We start from the raw sequence: 15,312 nt of genomic DNA on the forward strand, positions 1-15,312 counted from the left end.
TTGGAACAAGGCAGATTAATAGTTCAGCAGACACTGGATCAGCCTAAGGACCCTGTTTCTTCTGTGCTAAAGTATTCTGTGGTTCTGTGAGGGGAATATCTCTTATAGGGAATGACCCAGGACATGAGTGTGGTTGATTTTGCCAAGCTACCTATACCTAGTTGATAGATTAATGATGAACTGTGGGTGAAAGCTGCAACTTATCTTAAGTATTTGAAATCAGTATTAAATGACCAAGGCTATGTCATACCGAGATGGAATATAAAGTGTTCTTCCTCAGCTAACGTTGTGCATTGTTAGCGCAGTCCAACTAGTCAGAGTTTAACTCCACTCATCTCTGACCTCCTGTTCCAATGAGGCCCAATATAAGCTTGAAGAATACCACCTCATCTTCCATCTGGGGACCTTGCAAACTTTGCAACCTGATAGCCAGTTCAGAAATTCTGGAAACCCACTTTTCCCATTTGTAAGTTAATGGAAGGAGGCATCAAGAGAGTATTACAAAGAAATAGTACTGCACAGAATAGGCCCTTCAGCCCACAATGTTGTCCTGACCTATGTAAACCTACTCCACAGCAATCTAACTTTTCCCTACCTCACACCCATAAGGCTCTATTTCTCTGACATCTATGTGCCTATATAAAGTCTTTTGAATGGTGCTATTGTACCAGCCTCCACCATCACCCCGGCAAAGCTATATAATGCATTATTTATTCCTCTGTAACAATTGAGTCCTTGCTTCTCAGGCACTGCCAGAAAGGTCATTTCCAGCATTCTACTTTTGGCTTTGAATTCGGTAGGAGCTCAGACCTGGATTTTTTGGAGCCTTAAAGTGGCCCTTTACTGTCTTTTCCTTTTCTAATGTCCCTCATTATTCTATTCATCAGCTGGCTGCAGTAACAAGCAGCTCACCCTGACAACTTTCAGCTGGCTACATCTCCTTATCATCTCTTCGCTCACCCATTTTCTGAGTTAGAAAATTGTGCCTACAGCACAGTCAGGCTCTTTCGTCCAGCCATATATCCTTTAAAAAAAAGTACAAAACTCTCCCCATCTCATACGCCTCTATTTTTATCCATCCAGCTGCTTGTTTCATAAATGCCCCCATATATGGTTTAGAGGTAACATGAGGGGGAACTTCTTTACTCAGAGAGTGGTAGCTGTGTGGAATCATCTTCCGGGAGAAATAGTGGCGGCGGAGTCAATTGTATTATTTAAGAAAAGGTTGGACAGGTATATGGATGAGAAGAAGATGGAGGGTTATGGGCATTGTGCAGGGAGGTGGGACTAGAAAGGGGTGTTTGGTTCGGTGCGGACTAGAAGGGCCTAATGGCCTGTTTCCGTGCTGTAATTGTTATGTTCTGTTATGTTAATTACAATGTTTCAGCCTCCACCACCATCCCCGGCAAGGTATTCCAGGCACCCTCAGCTCTCTATGTAAGAAAAAAACTTACACCTGATGTCTCCCCTAAACGTCCTTTCCTTCATTTTGTACATCTGTCCTCTGGTGTTTGCTGTTCCCACCCTGGGATAAAGGCATTGCCTGTTCACCCTCATAATCTTACACACCTCTTTTAAGCCTCTTCTCATCCTTCTCAACTCCAAAGAGAAAAGTCCCAGCTCTGCGAACCTTGCCTCATAAGATTTAATTTGCAATCCAGGCAATGTCCTGATAAATCTCCTCTGCACCCTCTCCATAGTTTCCACATCCTTCCTATAATGAGGTGATCAGACCTGAACACAATAACCTATTTCCTTTGAAGCATCTTGAAGCTGGCACATTCCCAGTAGCCCTTTCCTCAGAGACAACCTGACCTACTGAGCCTTTCCAGCATTTACCGGTTATATTTTTAATTAACCTGCGTGTCACTTTCATTGTCTCCTGTGTGTGTAGCTGTTGATGAAGGACAGAAATCAAAGAGGATCAAGCAGGAAGCCCCTCTAACCCTAGAGACTATTTTTGCTAAACTTCAACAACTATCCTATTTTGACCAGCATCAGGTGACATCACAGGTGGGAAGCTGTTTATTTTTCTTCCATTTGGGTATATTAATGTTGAGGATTAACAATAGCAAAAGTTATAGACTTTAATAATTCAGTAATAGAGAGAGTGGATACTTACTAGTGACCTATCATGGACACACATCTCCTCACTTGTCAGGAAGGGGCAGCAGCGACTGCACTTCCTGAGAAGACTGAAGCGGGCAAGGCTACCGGCCAAAATTATGTCAACCTTCTGCAGGAGCTCTATTGACAGCATCCTGGCCGGCTAGGCTTGCTGCAGAGAATTGGACTGGAGATCAATCCACAGATCCATAAGAATGGCAGAGAGGATCACTGGGGATTCCCTTTCTCCCATCAATGTGATTTAACAAGATTGTTGTCTGAAGAGGGCGCACAAAATCATTGAGGACCCCTGCACACGGCATCTTTCTGCTGTTCCTGTCTGGAGAGAGATACACGAGGATCAGAGCCAGTGTCACTGGGCTTCTTCCCACGGGCAGTGAGAACGCTGAGCGACGAAATGAGCTGCTCACACTGACCCTCCGAGACTATACTATCTATTGAACAATTCTTTATTTATCTTTATATAGGTATATTTGTCCTGCATATGTATCGTTTGTCTTTATGGGTGTGGTGTCTGTGTTTTGCACCATGGACCGAAGACACTGTTTCGTCAGTAGGTGCTTTTGCCATCTGATGATAAATAAACTTGAACTTAACATCAGGAAGTTACCTACTACTGCCAGGAGAGTACATTGCATCTGCGCAAAACACTGATGTTCTTGACAGAAAAATGTTCATTCATTAGCTATTACCAGCAGGAGCTTTACCACTAACTGGAAGTTCTCCGCACATCAGTGGCCCCTATGCCCAGCCCACCCTCTTGACCACCCCCTCCTTTACTCCCTTCCCTCCCTCTGCCAACTAGGCCACCAGAATTCAATTCAAGTTTATGATCGTCTGATTGTACAGATACAACTTGACAAAACAGCGTCTCTCCAGACTGTGGTGCACACACAAAAACACCCAATGCTCAGCACCTAGCGGTCATATAAATAATTTTAAAAAGCATATGTATAATTGGGATGATTTTCACAGTCATGGGATGAGTCTCGCAGCCTGTGGGAAGAAGCTGTTACCCAGCCTGGCAGTCCTGATTTTGATGCTCCAATGCCTTCTTCTTGATCATAGTGGGTTAAAGATTCTGTGCACTGGATGGAAAAAGGTCTTCAATAATTCCTTGAGCCCTATTTAGATAACACTCCCATTAGCAGAGGGAGTGATCTTCTCAGCCATTTAGATGTTCCTCTATGTAATCTAGCCTTCCGGTCTGATGCTTTGCAGCTACCACATCACACAGTGATACAGCCAGACAGGACACTCTCAACTGTGCTCCTGCAAGATGTTGTCAAGATGGGGGCCGGGTACCCTTACTTTTCTCAGGAAGGGTAGGTGATGCTGACCTCATCCTCCTTGGTGTAAGAGGTTGTGAGTTTGGGAAGCACTGTTGGAGTAGCCTGGGCAAGATTTATGAGGATATCGTGGGGACTGGAGAAACTAAGTTGAAGGGAAAGGTTAAACAGGTTAGGACTTTATTCCCTGAGGGGAGATTTGATAGAGGTATACCAAATTATGAGGGGTATGTATGAGGAGTTAAATTCAAGTAGGCTTTTTCCACTGATAAGAGACAAGAACTAGAGGACATGGGTTAAGGGTGAAAGGGAAAAAATTTAAAGGGAACATTAGGGGAGCTTCTTCAGAGAGTGGCCAGAGTGTACAACCAGCTGCCAGCTGAGATGGTGAATATGGGCTCGATTTTGACATTTAACCTTTTGGACTCCATGTCCGGGTTTTCAGGGACTACCTACAAGTGCATTCACTCTGTGTCCCGGTTTTCCAGGACTGGTTTTATATCCAACCACCAACTGGTTTTTACTGGTCTTTGAACTGAAGTTTACCCATGGACCCAGTCAGGAGTATGGTATATATTATGAAAGTTTAAAAATGGCTGGAGTCCAAAGGGTTAAAAAATGTGGAGAGGTATGTGGCTGTGAAGGGTATGGAGGGCTAGCATCCAGGTGCAGGTCAATGGAAATAGACAAAATAATAGTTTGAAACAGACTAGAAGGGCTGAAGGGCCACTTTCTGTTCTGTATTGTTCTATGGTTAGGGTTTGGATTCCATTTCATAAATGGTGCGCGGTGGGCCACAAGTAAAGGGAAGGTATATTTATAATCATATTTACTATATATGGCCCTCAATATTCAAATACATATTCAGAATCAGAATTCATTGTCGTGAACGAGTCGTGCAATTCAGTGTTTGCAGCCTCATAGAGCAAACATTCATGTTATAATCATCCTATAAGATTGCAGTAAAAATATAACAATAGTGTGCAAAAAGTAAGGCAGTGTCTTTGGTTCATTGATTATTCGGCAATCTGATGGCAGCGGGGAAGAAGCTGTCCTTGTGCCGCTGAGTGCTCGTCTTTAGGCTCCTGTACCCTTTTCCCAGTGGTAGCAAAGTGAAGAGGGTAGTTGGGATCTTTGAGGATAGAGGCTGCTTTTTTAAGACACCGTCTCATGCGATGTCCTCGATGGAGTGAAGTCTGGTGCCTATGATGTCACAGGATGAGTTAACAACCCTCTGAAGTTTATTGTCCTGAGAGTTAGCGCCCCCATACCAGGCAGTGATATAGCCAGCCAGAATGCTCTCCATGGTCTACCTGTAGAAGTTATCGAGATTCTTCGGTGCCATACTGAATCTCCTCAGACAAAGTACAGCTGCTGGTGAGCCTTCTTTGTGATTGCATCAACATGGAGGCTCCAGGACAGATTCTCGGAGATGCTGACACCCAGGAATTTGAAGTTCTTGACCCTCTCCACTACTGAAACCTCGATGTGTTCCCTTGACTTCTTCCTGAAGTCCACAATCATCTTCTTGATTTTGCTGATGTTGAGCACAAGGTTGTCGTTACACCATCCAAGGGCGCCGAAGAGTCCTTGACTGTGTTTGAGGTTCGGATCTTAACTTGGGTTGTCAATGGTTTGGACTGGACTCTGAGTGCTTGTGGAGGCTGCAAAAGCACTGGAGGTGAACCTATAGACACTCAGTGACTCTGGCGGTGGGGGAGGGGGGTGAACGACGACTCTCTTTTACTTCTCTCTCTCTGACTATAAGAAATGTTAGAGGTGCCTTGGCATTTTCTGCCGGTCCCTAATCTGTCTGACTTGCAGCAAGCAAAAGGGAATTTCATGTAATTGAGTACATAAATTGAATCTTGAAGATAACCAATTATTCTGTCTTGAATCCTTCATCAAGGTAACCAAAGTTTAGGAACTTGGACAGCCTTTTGTAGAACAAGAGAATTTAGAAATACTTAAGAGATCAGTCATTCTCAACAAGGGCCATACAATACCCTCCACCCCTGGGACAAGGGCCATACGATACCCTCCACCCCAGGACAGGGGTTATACAATACCCTCCACCCCTGGGACAGAGGCCATACAATATCCCCCACTCCTGGGACAGGGCCCATACTATATCCCCCACCCCTGGGACAGGGCCCCATACTATATCCTCCACTCCCAGGACAGGAGCCATACAATACCCTCCACTCCTGGGACAGGGGCCATACGATACCCTCCACCCCGGGACAGGGGTTATACAATACTCTCCACTCCTGGGACAGGGGCCATACAATCTACCCCCACCCCGGGACAGGGGCCATACAATACCTTCCACCCCTGGGGCATTTAAAGAACATTTAAAGTGAGCCATGGACTGAAATCAAAAATATTTTTTATGTCATCGGTGGGAGAAAAGTATGGAAGAAACCAGCTAAACTTCTTCACAGGGAAGGGGCCCATAAACTTTGAGCAGAATGCTAAGGGGGTCATAGCAAAAAATAAGGTTGAGAATGAGAGTAAGTCATCCAGAGGAAGGGATGTGTGAGATCTTGGAAGGATTTAAGCTCTGGGGAGAATTATAAAATCAAGCTGTTGTTTTATTAGTAAAAAATTTCTTGTCTTAGACTTTTCTCCAAAGTAGATTCATCAGGGAATGATCTTAATAATGAGCATTTTGTTTGTCAGTTTATTAAGAGGAATGACTTGGCACTAGGACAACCTCGGCTGGGTGATGTACTTGCAGTCTTTCAGCTCACAGCTGCTTTCTATGTTCAGTTTATGTCTGCATAACACTTTCATGAAGAATTTGAATGCACACCCAAATGTCGAAGCAAATGTCTCTTAAATAAACCGTGGGCATCTCAAGGATTTGACTTGATGTATGCTGAAAATGTTTCGCACTCCTTGTAAGGATTCATTTTAAATTTTCTCCCAGATTTCCAGTAATGTCCTGGAACAAATCACAAGCTTTGCCTCAGGAACTTCATACCATCTGCCTTTGGCCCATCACATCCAGCTTATTTTTGATATGATGGAGTGTGCCCTTAACATCAATGGTCTTATAGACTTTGCTATCCAGGTAAGGCATATGATGCATTTGGGCTGTTCAGAGAATAAATCAAGGATTTACGACCCAGTGATTTCACTCTGAAAGAATACAAAGACTTGCATTCATTAAAGGTACAGGTCGAGTTCCCCTTATCCGAATTCTTTTGGATTTTTTTTTGGATTTTGGAACACCATTTTAGAAATGCACTAATTCACTCAGACTTAAAGATATGTGCATTCACATTACAATATTTACATATTCACAAATTAATTGAAGTAGATGTATATTGAAAAATCGCACTTAATAATGCACTACTGTTCCCTGATCAGGATTTCTGAACTCCGTAAGAATTCCCTTATGGGACCATGAATGAAAAAAGTTTGGGATTTTGGATCTTTTCAGATTTTGGGTATTCGGATAAGGGGCACTGTACCTGTATTTAATTTCACACTAAAAAAAAGCGCTTCATATTAACCATTTCCATTAAATCTTGTCAATATTATAATCCAGAGAATAAAACAGATAATTTACATTCTGGCAATAGAAACATTAACTGTTTCTCTCTCCAGAGAAGCAGCCTGAACTGCTTAATATTTCTAATATTTTCTGCTTTATTTCATTTTTTTTTTACATTACATTAACTGCAAAGCCTCATCTCCAGTTGTCTTGGACCTGTTTGCCATTGGACCAAATTATCACTCTATCAAGACTGGGCAGTGTGTAGTGGCCATCCCATGTTCAAGGCTAGGTATCTTTCACTTCCAACTGGATTGGATGCAGGTCTTCCTTATTCCAGAGAATATTGCATATGGGAGCAGGATTTGGCCACCTGGCCTATCGAGCCAGCTCTGCCATTCAAGATTGATGTAGGCATGGACTCAACTTCACAACCTGCAATTCCCCTACGATTCTAAAACCTGTCGATTTGTATCTTAAATACATTCAACGAGCAAGCTTCACCATTTCCTTGGGAAGAGAATTCTACTGATTTTCTGGGAGAAGCATGGTTTTGAACATTTCTGTTGAATCTCCCTTGGATCTCTTTGCTCTATGGAGAATGCTCCCACCTTTTTCCTGACAGCCATAGAACTATGGAACCCTACAGCACATAAATAGACCCTTCAGCCCATCTAGTATGTGCTGAATTATTATTCTGCCTAGTCCTAATGACCTCCACCTGGATAGGAGCCCTCTATACCCCTCCCAGCCATGTTCCAATCCAAATTCTTTTTTCTCAAATATCAACATTGAGCCCATATTCACTCCTTTACTCTCTCTTCACATAACTAGACTCCCTCATCCCTGCTACCATTCCAACATATCCCACATCCTCTGTCGAACCAACTTACTTGAAAATGCACTGCACCCAAATGGATGAAGCTTGAAGTGTGAATTCTAAAATTTGTTCTGTGTTGATTGTATAACACGTGCTCTCATCCTGTGTGTTTTACGTCTCAGTTGCTGAATGAACTAAGTGTGGTGGAAGCAGAGCTGTTGCTGAAGTCCTCGAGCCTGGCTGGAAGTTACACCACAGGGCTGTGCCTGTGCATCGTGGCTGTGCTACGCCGCTACCATTCCTGCCTCGTGCTCAGTCCCGACCAGACCGCACAAGTGTTTGAAGGGTGAGGGACGGAATTTTAATGTACTTAACCTTGTCCTTTGAAACATCTGCAGATCCCTGGGTGGGTCATGTTCAAATTCAAGTTTATTATCATCTGTCCGTACACATACAACCAGATGAAACAGACTTTCCCCAGACCACGGTGCACACACATCAATGCACAATACACAGCACAGAATAATCGTAAATATACAGAAAGATAGAATTTAAAATAAATATATAAGGAAGATCCTAGTGACCTTCTTGGCTGTTTTAATGAGACTCTATATAGATTTCTTGTCTGATGCTTTGCATCACACTATGATACAACCAGTCAGCGCACTCTCAACTATGCTCCTGTGAAAGGTTGTCAAGATGGGTGCCGGTAGCCTTGTCTTCTCAGCTTCCTTAGGAAGTGTAGGTGCTGCTGTACCTTCCTGACTAATGAGGTGGTGTTCTGGGTTCAGAAGAGGCCATCCTTTATGTTCCTCACCCTAAAGCTCAGCCGTGGCCACTGTTGAGGATTGGATGTCACAGACAGCTTCATAAATGCCGGAAATTCTTGGCCAGCCTGTGGAGCTAAAACAAGAGTTAAATATGGTCAAGTTTCACGTGGTTTCAGCTCTGTACCTCAGTCTCTCCAATCTAGCAGAACCCATCAACTTCAAGTCAGGAAGGTATTGCTGCTCTGTCACAGCTGTCCCACCTTTATCGCTCCGTCACTACTGCTGTCCACATTTACCTTGTCCTCCAAGCTTCCCACACTGAGCGCCCCTTTCTTCTGGAACTCCCTATCCAGTGGAAATCTAAGACTGTGTTAACCATGTGTTACCACGGACTCAACTTGTTCACCAATTCCCATTGTGGTGATTCTCCCAACCTGTCAATATCTACATGCAACAATATTTGCCTCCATCAGCTTCTCTGCAGAGGAACATTGGGTGGGATTTACAACAGTAGCGTAGATCAGACTTAACAAGTTGTAGGGTGCAGATTAATGATATCATGAAAAGTGTTTGGATTTGATGGATCAGATTGGGTCTCTGCTTGAGATTGGTTCACATCCATCTACGAATGTGGACTACTAAAATCTCTCCAATGTCGATAAAGGTTTTCTGATTTGCTTTTCATTCCACAGCCTGATTCTATGTCGTCTCTCTTGCAGACTCTGTGGGGTAGTAAAGCACGTTGTCAATCCTTCAGAGTGCTCTTCTCCTGAAAGGTGCATCCTCGCCTACCTGTATGACCTCTACGTCTCCTGTAGTCACCTCAGAAGCAAATTTGGTGATCTTTTCAGGTGAACATTTATACTTCCTGTTTCATAATTGCCATCTTTTTTCAGGCTTCAGTTAATTTTGAATCAATTCTCAGCGAAAGTGTAGAAGCATTTTGAATGGTGTAAGGCCTGGTCAGAGTCAATGTGGAGAAATTGTTTCCCACAGTAGGGAAGTCTAAGGCAAGAGGGCGCAACTTCTGGACTGAAGGATGCCCAGCTAAAGCAAATTGGGAGGAATCTGGCGCTGTCTGTAAGGAATTCGTGCATTCTCCCCATGACCAGCGTGGGCTTTCCCCGAGCGCTCTAGTTTCCTCCCACCCTCCAAAATGTACTGTGCTAGTAGGTTAATTGGGTGAAATTGAGCGGCAGAGGGTTTATTGACGGAATCGACTTCTATGATATTGTAAGTACATTTAAATTTTTTAAAATGCAATTGCGATTATTTCTTTTTGTCATCTGCTATTTGTGCAAAGAGACCTCTGGTGGATAAACAGTTCGGTATAATCCCTCGTTATTGTAATTGTAACAGTTCGGCATAATCCCTTAACCACTTACAGCACAGAACAATTACAATTGTAATTGTAATGGAGTGTTGATGCATTCTTTTCCAAACTATTGCAAATGATCAAATTTCTGTTAAGTGGAGCCTGAGATCTTGCAGCTTGTCAGTGTTGATTCTGATTTGAACTTAAAACGAGGAGTCTTTTTTTTGGAGACTCAAGAGCTCCAGGAAATCCATCCCAGAAATGCATGGTGCCATGACCTGTGGTGCAGGTTTTTATTATTGTGTTTGGGTAGTGGTTCCAAGTTTTGCTGTGCCAGGGTGCTGACGAGACCATTTGGGAATATTTAGCTCCACAATGGAATCATCCACTCAGCAGGCCTGTTGTGTAATTTGGCTCGTTCCTTTCATGTTTGTCAAGTTGTACTTCATGATGGTCTCCTTTCTCCTCATGTCCTCAGGTCAACTCTTTCAAAGCAAATTTATGTTTCTTTTCTTTAAAATATAGTAAAAAAATTAAATAACTGCTTGAGAAACTCAGCAGGTCAGGCAGCTCCCATGAAGAGCAATAGACGTGACGTGTTTTGGGTTGAAACATGACCTCCAGACTGAGAAAGGAGAAGGAAGACAGGCAGAATTAAAGAGGAGAGAGTGTATGGTGGGAGCGGGCTCAAAGGGCAGATAAAATCAGGGAGATGGAGTCGTGAGAGAGTCTCACAGAACTCCCATTGGAGAGAAGAGGAACACTTCTTCAAAGTGGACATAGCTTGAAGAGACCTCACAGTGGTCTCACCTTACATTTAAAATTGTTGAAGTTACATCCATTTGGTTGTTTGGTGTCCAAGGAAGCTGTTCAAGAATTGCCTTCCACAATATTAATAGGATGACCGAGAGTGACAACCCCTTCGCCTGTCCCTCTCTTTCTCATTTTCTTTCCGTTTTGCTTATTCTTTTTCTTTCCTTTACTTTCTATTTTATTCCTTCTTTTCTTTCATTTTCTTTCTTCTCTTTATTCCCTTTCCCTCGTTCTCAAGTTTGCTTTTCTTTTGTTCATTGACGTCAGGAAAAAGTAAACAAAAGCACATGTTTTATTCAGATAGCGACCTTCCTCTTCTCCAGGCCAGTTTTTGGCTGAAAAGCTTTCCTTTTAGATTAGCTGACCATTTATTTATTACTAGCAGAATACCCAACATTGTCCGGGAAATAAAACACTCAGATATTGACTACATGGTTGAAACAAAATACCCCAAAAACTTCATGGCTTTGATGTTGAAGAATAAATAAATGTTTATGATTGCACATTATACATGCACAACATGCTCATGTCTAGTCTTAGGGCATGAAAGTCTCTGAATCCTTTGAAAGTCAAGGTCTGAATGTTTCCATGATCGGTTGATAACAAGCTCACAGTGGTATTAACCGATATGGTTTTGTTGTTTTGCATTGCCATATTAACACCTTTCAAGGATAGAAATCAGAGAACTATTTTCCCTTGCCATTTCACCCCAGGCTTTCAGTCATATCTGGTTATTTTCTATTCCTTTGATTAAAACATTGGTATATTTTCTGACTTGGCTACCTTAAATGCTATTGAGAATTAGGGTAGAGGGGCCACCCTGCTTGAACTGCTCACTTGCACAGTAATGAGAGACGGTGTGATGCCAAGATTTCTTTTATCCCACCACATCACTTTAAACTGATATCATCTAATCGGGGCTACTTCCACATCAGGGTCACTTACACAGTAAAAGGGACTGTGGTAAGCAAGGATTCAAGAGCAAGATTCCCCAAAGGTTAACTTGCAAGTAGAGACGGTGATAAGGAAAACAAATGCAATGCTAACATTCCTTTTGGGAAGTGCAGAAGATAAAAGCAGATATATAATGTGGAGGCTCTAGAAGGCATTGGTCAGACATCACGGAGTATTCTGAGCAGTTTTGGGTTCCTAATTTAAGAAAGGATGTGTTAGCATTGGACTGGAATGAAAGGGTTATTGTATTTGATGGTTCTGGGACTGTACTTGCTGGAGTTTAGAAGAAAAAGGGGAGGGGATCTCACTGAAACCTTTCAAATACTTAAAGGCCTAGATAGACTGGATGCAGAAAGGATGTTTCCTATGGTAGGGGAGCCTGGAACCAGAGAGCACAACCTTTAGAACAGAGGTGAGGAGGAATTTCTTTACCCAAAGAATTTATTGCCATGGAGGCCAAGTCATTTAAGATAGTGGTAGAATAGTTCTTGATTATGAAGGGAATGAAGTGTTATGGGGAGAAGGGAGGAGAATGGGGTTGAAAGAATGGTAGGGCAGACTCAATAGGTTGAATGGACTAATTCCACTCCTGTCTTGCATTGTCTAAGAGCAAATTTAATTCTTGACAATTTGATAAGGGCAAACATGAACTGCTGTAACATGTGGGTATTTTCGGTGAGACAAATCGCCTTTTACTCATGTAGCTCTGAAATATTGACACTTACACAAATGAAAGTAATGAGATGTGTTTTCTTCTCCTCAGTAGCGCCTGTTCAAAGGTTAAGCAGACTATTTATAGCAACGTGCAGCCCTCCAATTCCAACCTCCTCTGGGACCCAGATTTTATGTTGGACTTCATCGAGAACCCATCTGCCCACAATGTCAACTATGGGATGCTGGGGAAGATCCTGAGTGACAACGCCGCCAACCGTTACAGCTTTGTGTGCAACGCCCTCATGAACGTGTGCATGGGGCATCAGGACACAGATAGGTAGAGTCTTTTGAACAGTGTCTGAACTGCATGTCACCACAGAGAGCATCTTCATGCATTTACCCTTCTCAACCCTTTGTTAAAAAGCCCTTTCCCCCCCATGTTATAACAATGTTGGTGTTCTCAAACAGTTACAACTGATGTTTATTGCAGAAAGTGAGGGCAGGAAGAATACTTCTGGATTGTCCTTGCAAAGGCACAGCAGATCATATGCTTTCTGCCTCCTGTGCCAGAAGCTTTGATGGTTAGTTTGATGCCAGCTAAATTATGGGAGATTATTTGATACTCTGACAACAACAGAAAGTGTTGTTGGCACTCACCCAGTCGCAAGATAAAAGAACAGAAGTAGGCCATTCGGCCCATTAAGTCTCCTCCACAAATCCACTAAACTGTTCTGACAACTAGTTCCAAATTTCAGCCTTTTCCCTGTATCCCTTGACTAATTAGATACCTATCAATCTCCACCTTAAACTCCCCCAACGATCAGGCCTCCACAGCTGTATGTGGCAACGAATTCCACAAATCCACGACCCTCTGGTTAAAGTAATTTCTCCTCATCTCTGTTTTAAATGGGTACCTTCTAATTCTAAGGCTGTGCCCTCTTGACCTGGAGTCACCCTCCAAGGGAAACATCTTATTCATATCTATTCTGTCCAATCCTTTCAGCATTCAAAATGTTTCTAAGAATGTTTTTATACACTGCTAAATGTTACTTACATGTTTCCTCTCTCCAACATCATTTACATTCCTTCTATGATAAGGGGTCCAAAACTGCACACAGTTCTCCAAATGAGGTCTCACCAGGGCCCCATGGAGCCGCATCAACACCTCTTTACTCTTAGACGCTATTCCTCTTGAATTGAATGCCAACATAGCATTCGCTTTCCTTACTGCTGATCTAACCTGCTGGTTAACTTTAAGGCTATCCTGTACGAGTCCCTTTACACTTCTGAATTTTGAAATTTCTCCCCAACCAAATAATAATCTGCCTGTTTAGTTCTCTTCCAAAATGTACATTTCTCAACATTGTGTCGTTTCTGTCCCCATTCTCCTAAGCTGTTCAAGTCTCTCCGCAACCTTTCAGTTTCTTCAAAGTTTCCTTCTCCACCACCTATCTTGGTGTCATCTGCAAACTTAGTGACAAAACCATTCATTGTACATTGTAAAAAGAAGCGGCCCTAAAAGTGACCCCTGCAGACACCACAAGTAACCGGCAAGCAGCCAGAATAGGATCCCTTTATTCTTACTTTGCTTCCTGCCTATCAGTCAATGTTCCACCAAAACTGACATCTTTCCCATAATTCCATGGGCTCTCATCTTATTAAGCAGCCTCTTATGCAGCACCTTATCAAAGGCCTTTTGAAAATCCAAATACACAACATCCACAGCCTCTCCCTTGTCCATCCTACTTGAAATTTCCTCAAATATTTCCAATAGGTTGGTCAGGCAGGATCTTCCCTTCATGAACCCATGCTGGCTTGGACCCATCATGCCATGCACCTCGAGGTACTTCACAGCCTTGTCCTTAAGGATCGACTCCAATAACTTTCCAACTACCGATGTCAGACTATCATTTCTATTTTTCTGCCTCCCTCCTTTCTTAAACAGCAGAACTACATTTGTGACCTTCCAATCCTCTGGAACCATGTCAAAGTCGATTGATTTCTGAAAATTCATTTCCAATGCCTCCACTATCTCCAAATCCACCTCCTTCAGAGCCCATGGGGCCACCTCATCCATTCTGGGAGACTTATCTATCTTTAGTCCATTCAACTTACTTAGCACTATCTCTCGAGTAATCCTGACTGTACTTAATGTTATTGCCTGAGACCACTGACATTTGTCCTTCCTCAGTGAAGACTGACGCAAAATATTCATTTCGTTCCCCTGCCATCTCTTTATTACCCATTATAATTTCTTCAACATCATTTTCAACTGGTCCTAGATCTACCTATGTGTCTCTTTTATTCTTTATATATTTAAAAAAAAACCTCTTCGTATCCTTTTGTATGTTATTTGCCAACTTCCTTTCATAATTCAGCTTTTCTTTCCTAATGATGTTCTTTGTCTCTTTCTGTAAAGTTTTAAAAAGTTTCTCTGTACCCTGTTTTTCCACTAATTTTTGCTTCCTTGTCTGCCCTCCCTTTTGCTTTTATTTTAGCCCTAACCTTTTGCCAGCCACATTTTTGCCATTTTTCCATACATAATTTTCTTTTTGATTGGAATATATCTATCCTACACTTTCCTATTTCTTGTAGAAATATCATCTAATTCTGCTCAGCTGTCCCTCCATCTCGCTGACTTTTCCAGTCAACTTGGGCGAGTTCCTCTCTCTTACTGCTATAATTTCCCTTTTTCTCACTGAAATATTGACACACCTGATATAGCTTTACATATTAAAATTTGAAACTGAACTCAATCATATACGATTACTAGATCCTAAGGGTTCGATTACCTTTAATTCCCTAATCACCCTAGGTTCATTACACATCACCCAATCCAAAACCGCCGATCTCCTGGTGGGTTTATCGACAAGTTGCTCCAAAAAGCCATCTGATTGGCATTCTACAAACTCTCTCTACAAGCTCTCCTGAGTTCTAGTACCTTCCTGTCTTTCCCAATCCCCTTTCATTTTTGCCTCTTTTCCTGACTTTATGATCTGATCTTCATTTGGTTGTCTCACCTTAGGAACATTTCTCCACCGGAAATGTGCCCAATGCACTAATATCCG

At 42.5% G+C, this 15,312-nt stretch overlaps 1 protein-coding gene across 4 annotated transcripts in view; it reads left to right on the plus strand.

The window, feature by feature from the left end:
- Positions 1-15,312, plus strand: part of LOC138742700 (mediator of RNA polymerase II transcription subunit 12-like protein) — a 404,210-nt gene that overhangs the window by 269,580 nt on the left and 119,318 nt on the right. For 3 of the 4 annotated variants that reach the window (XM_069897449.1, XM_069897452.1, XM_069897453.1), the window contains 5 exons: positions 1,895-2,013; positions 6,349-6,492; positions 7,921-8,084; positions 9,228-9,359; positions 12,354-12,581. In XM_069897449.1, the coding sequence (XP_069753550.1) occupies positions 1,895-2,013; positions 6,349-6,492; positions 7,921-8,084; positions 9,228-9,359; positions 12,354-12,581 (787 nt within the window). The remainder of the gene's footprint in view (positions 1-1,894; positions 2,014-6,348; positions 6,493-7,920; positions 8,085-9,227; positions 9,360-12,353; positions 12,582-15,312) is intronic. The other variant, XM_069897451.1, reaches the window with a different exon arrangement.

This window comes from Narcine bancroftii, chromosome 9 (assembly GCF_036971445.1).
Source record: "Narcine bancroftii isolate sNarBan1 chromosome 9, sNarBan1.hap1, whole genome shotgun sequence".
NCBI classification, from domain to species: domain Eukaryota; kingdom Metazoa; phylum Chordata; class Chondrichthyes; order Torpediniformes; family Narcinidae; genus Narcine; species Narcine bancroftii.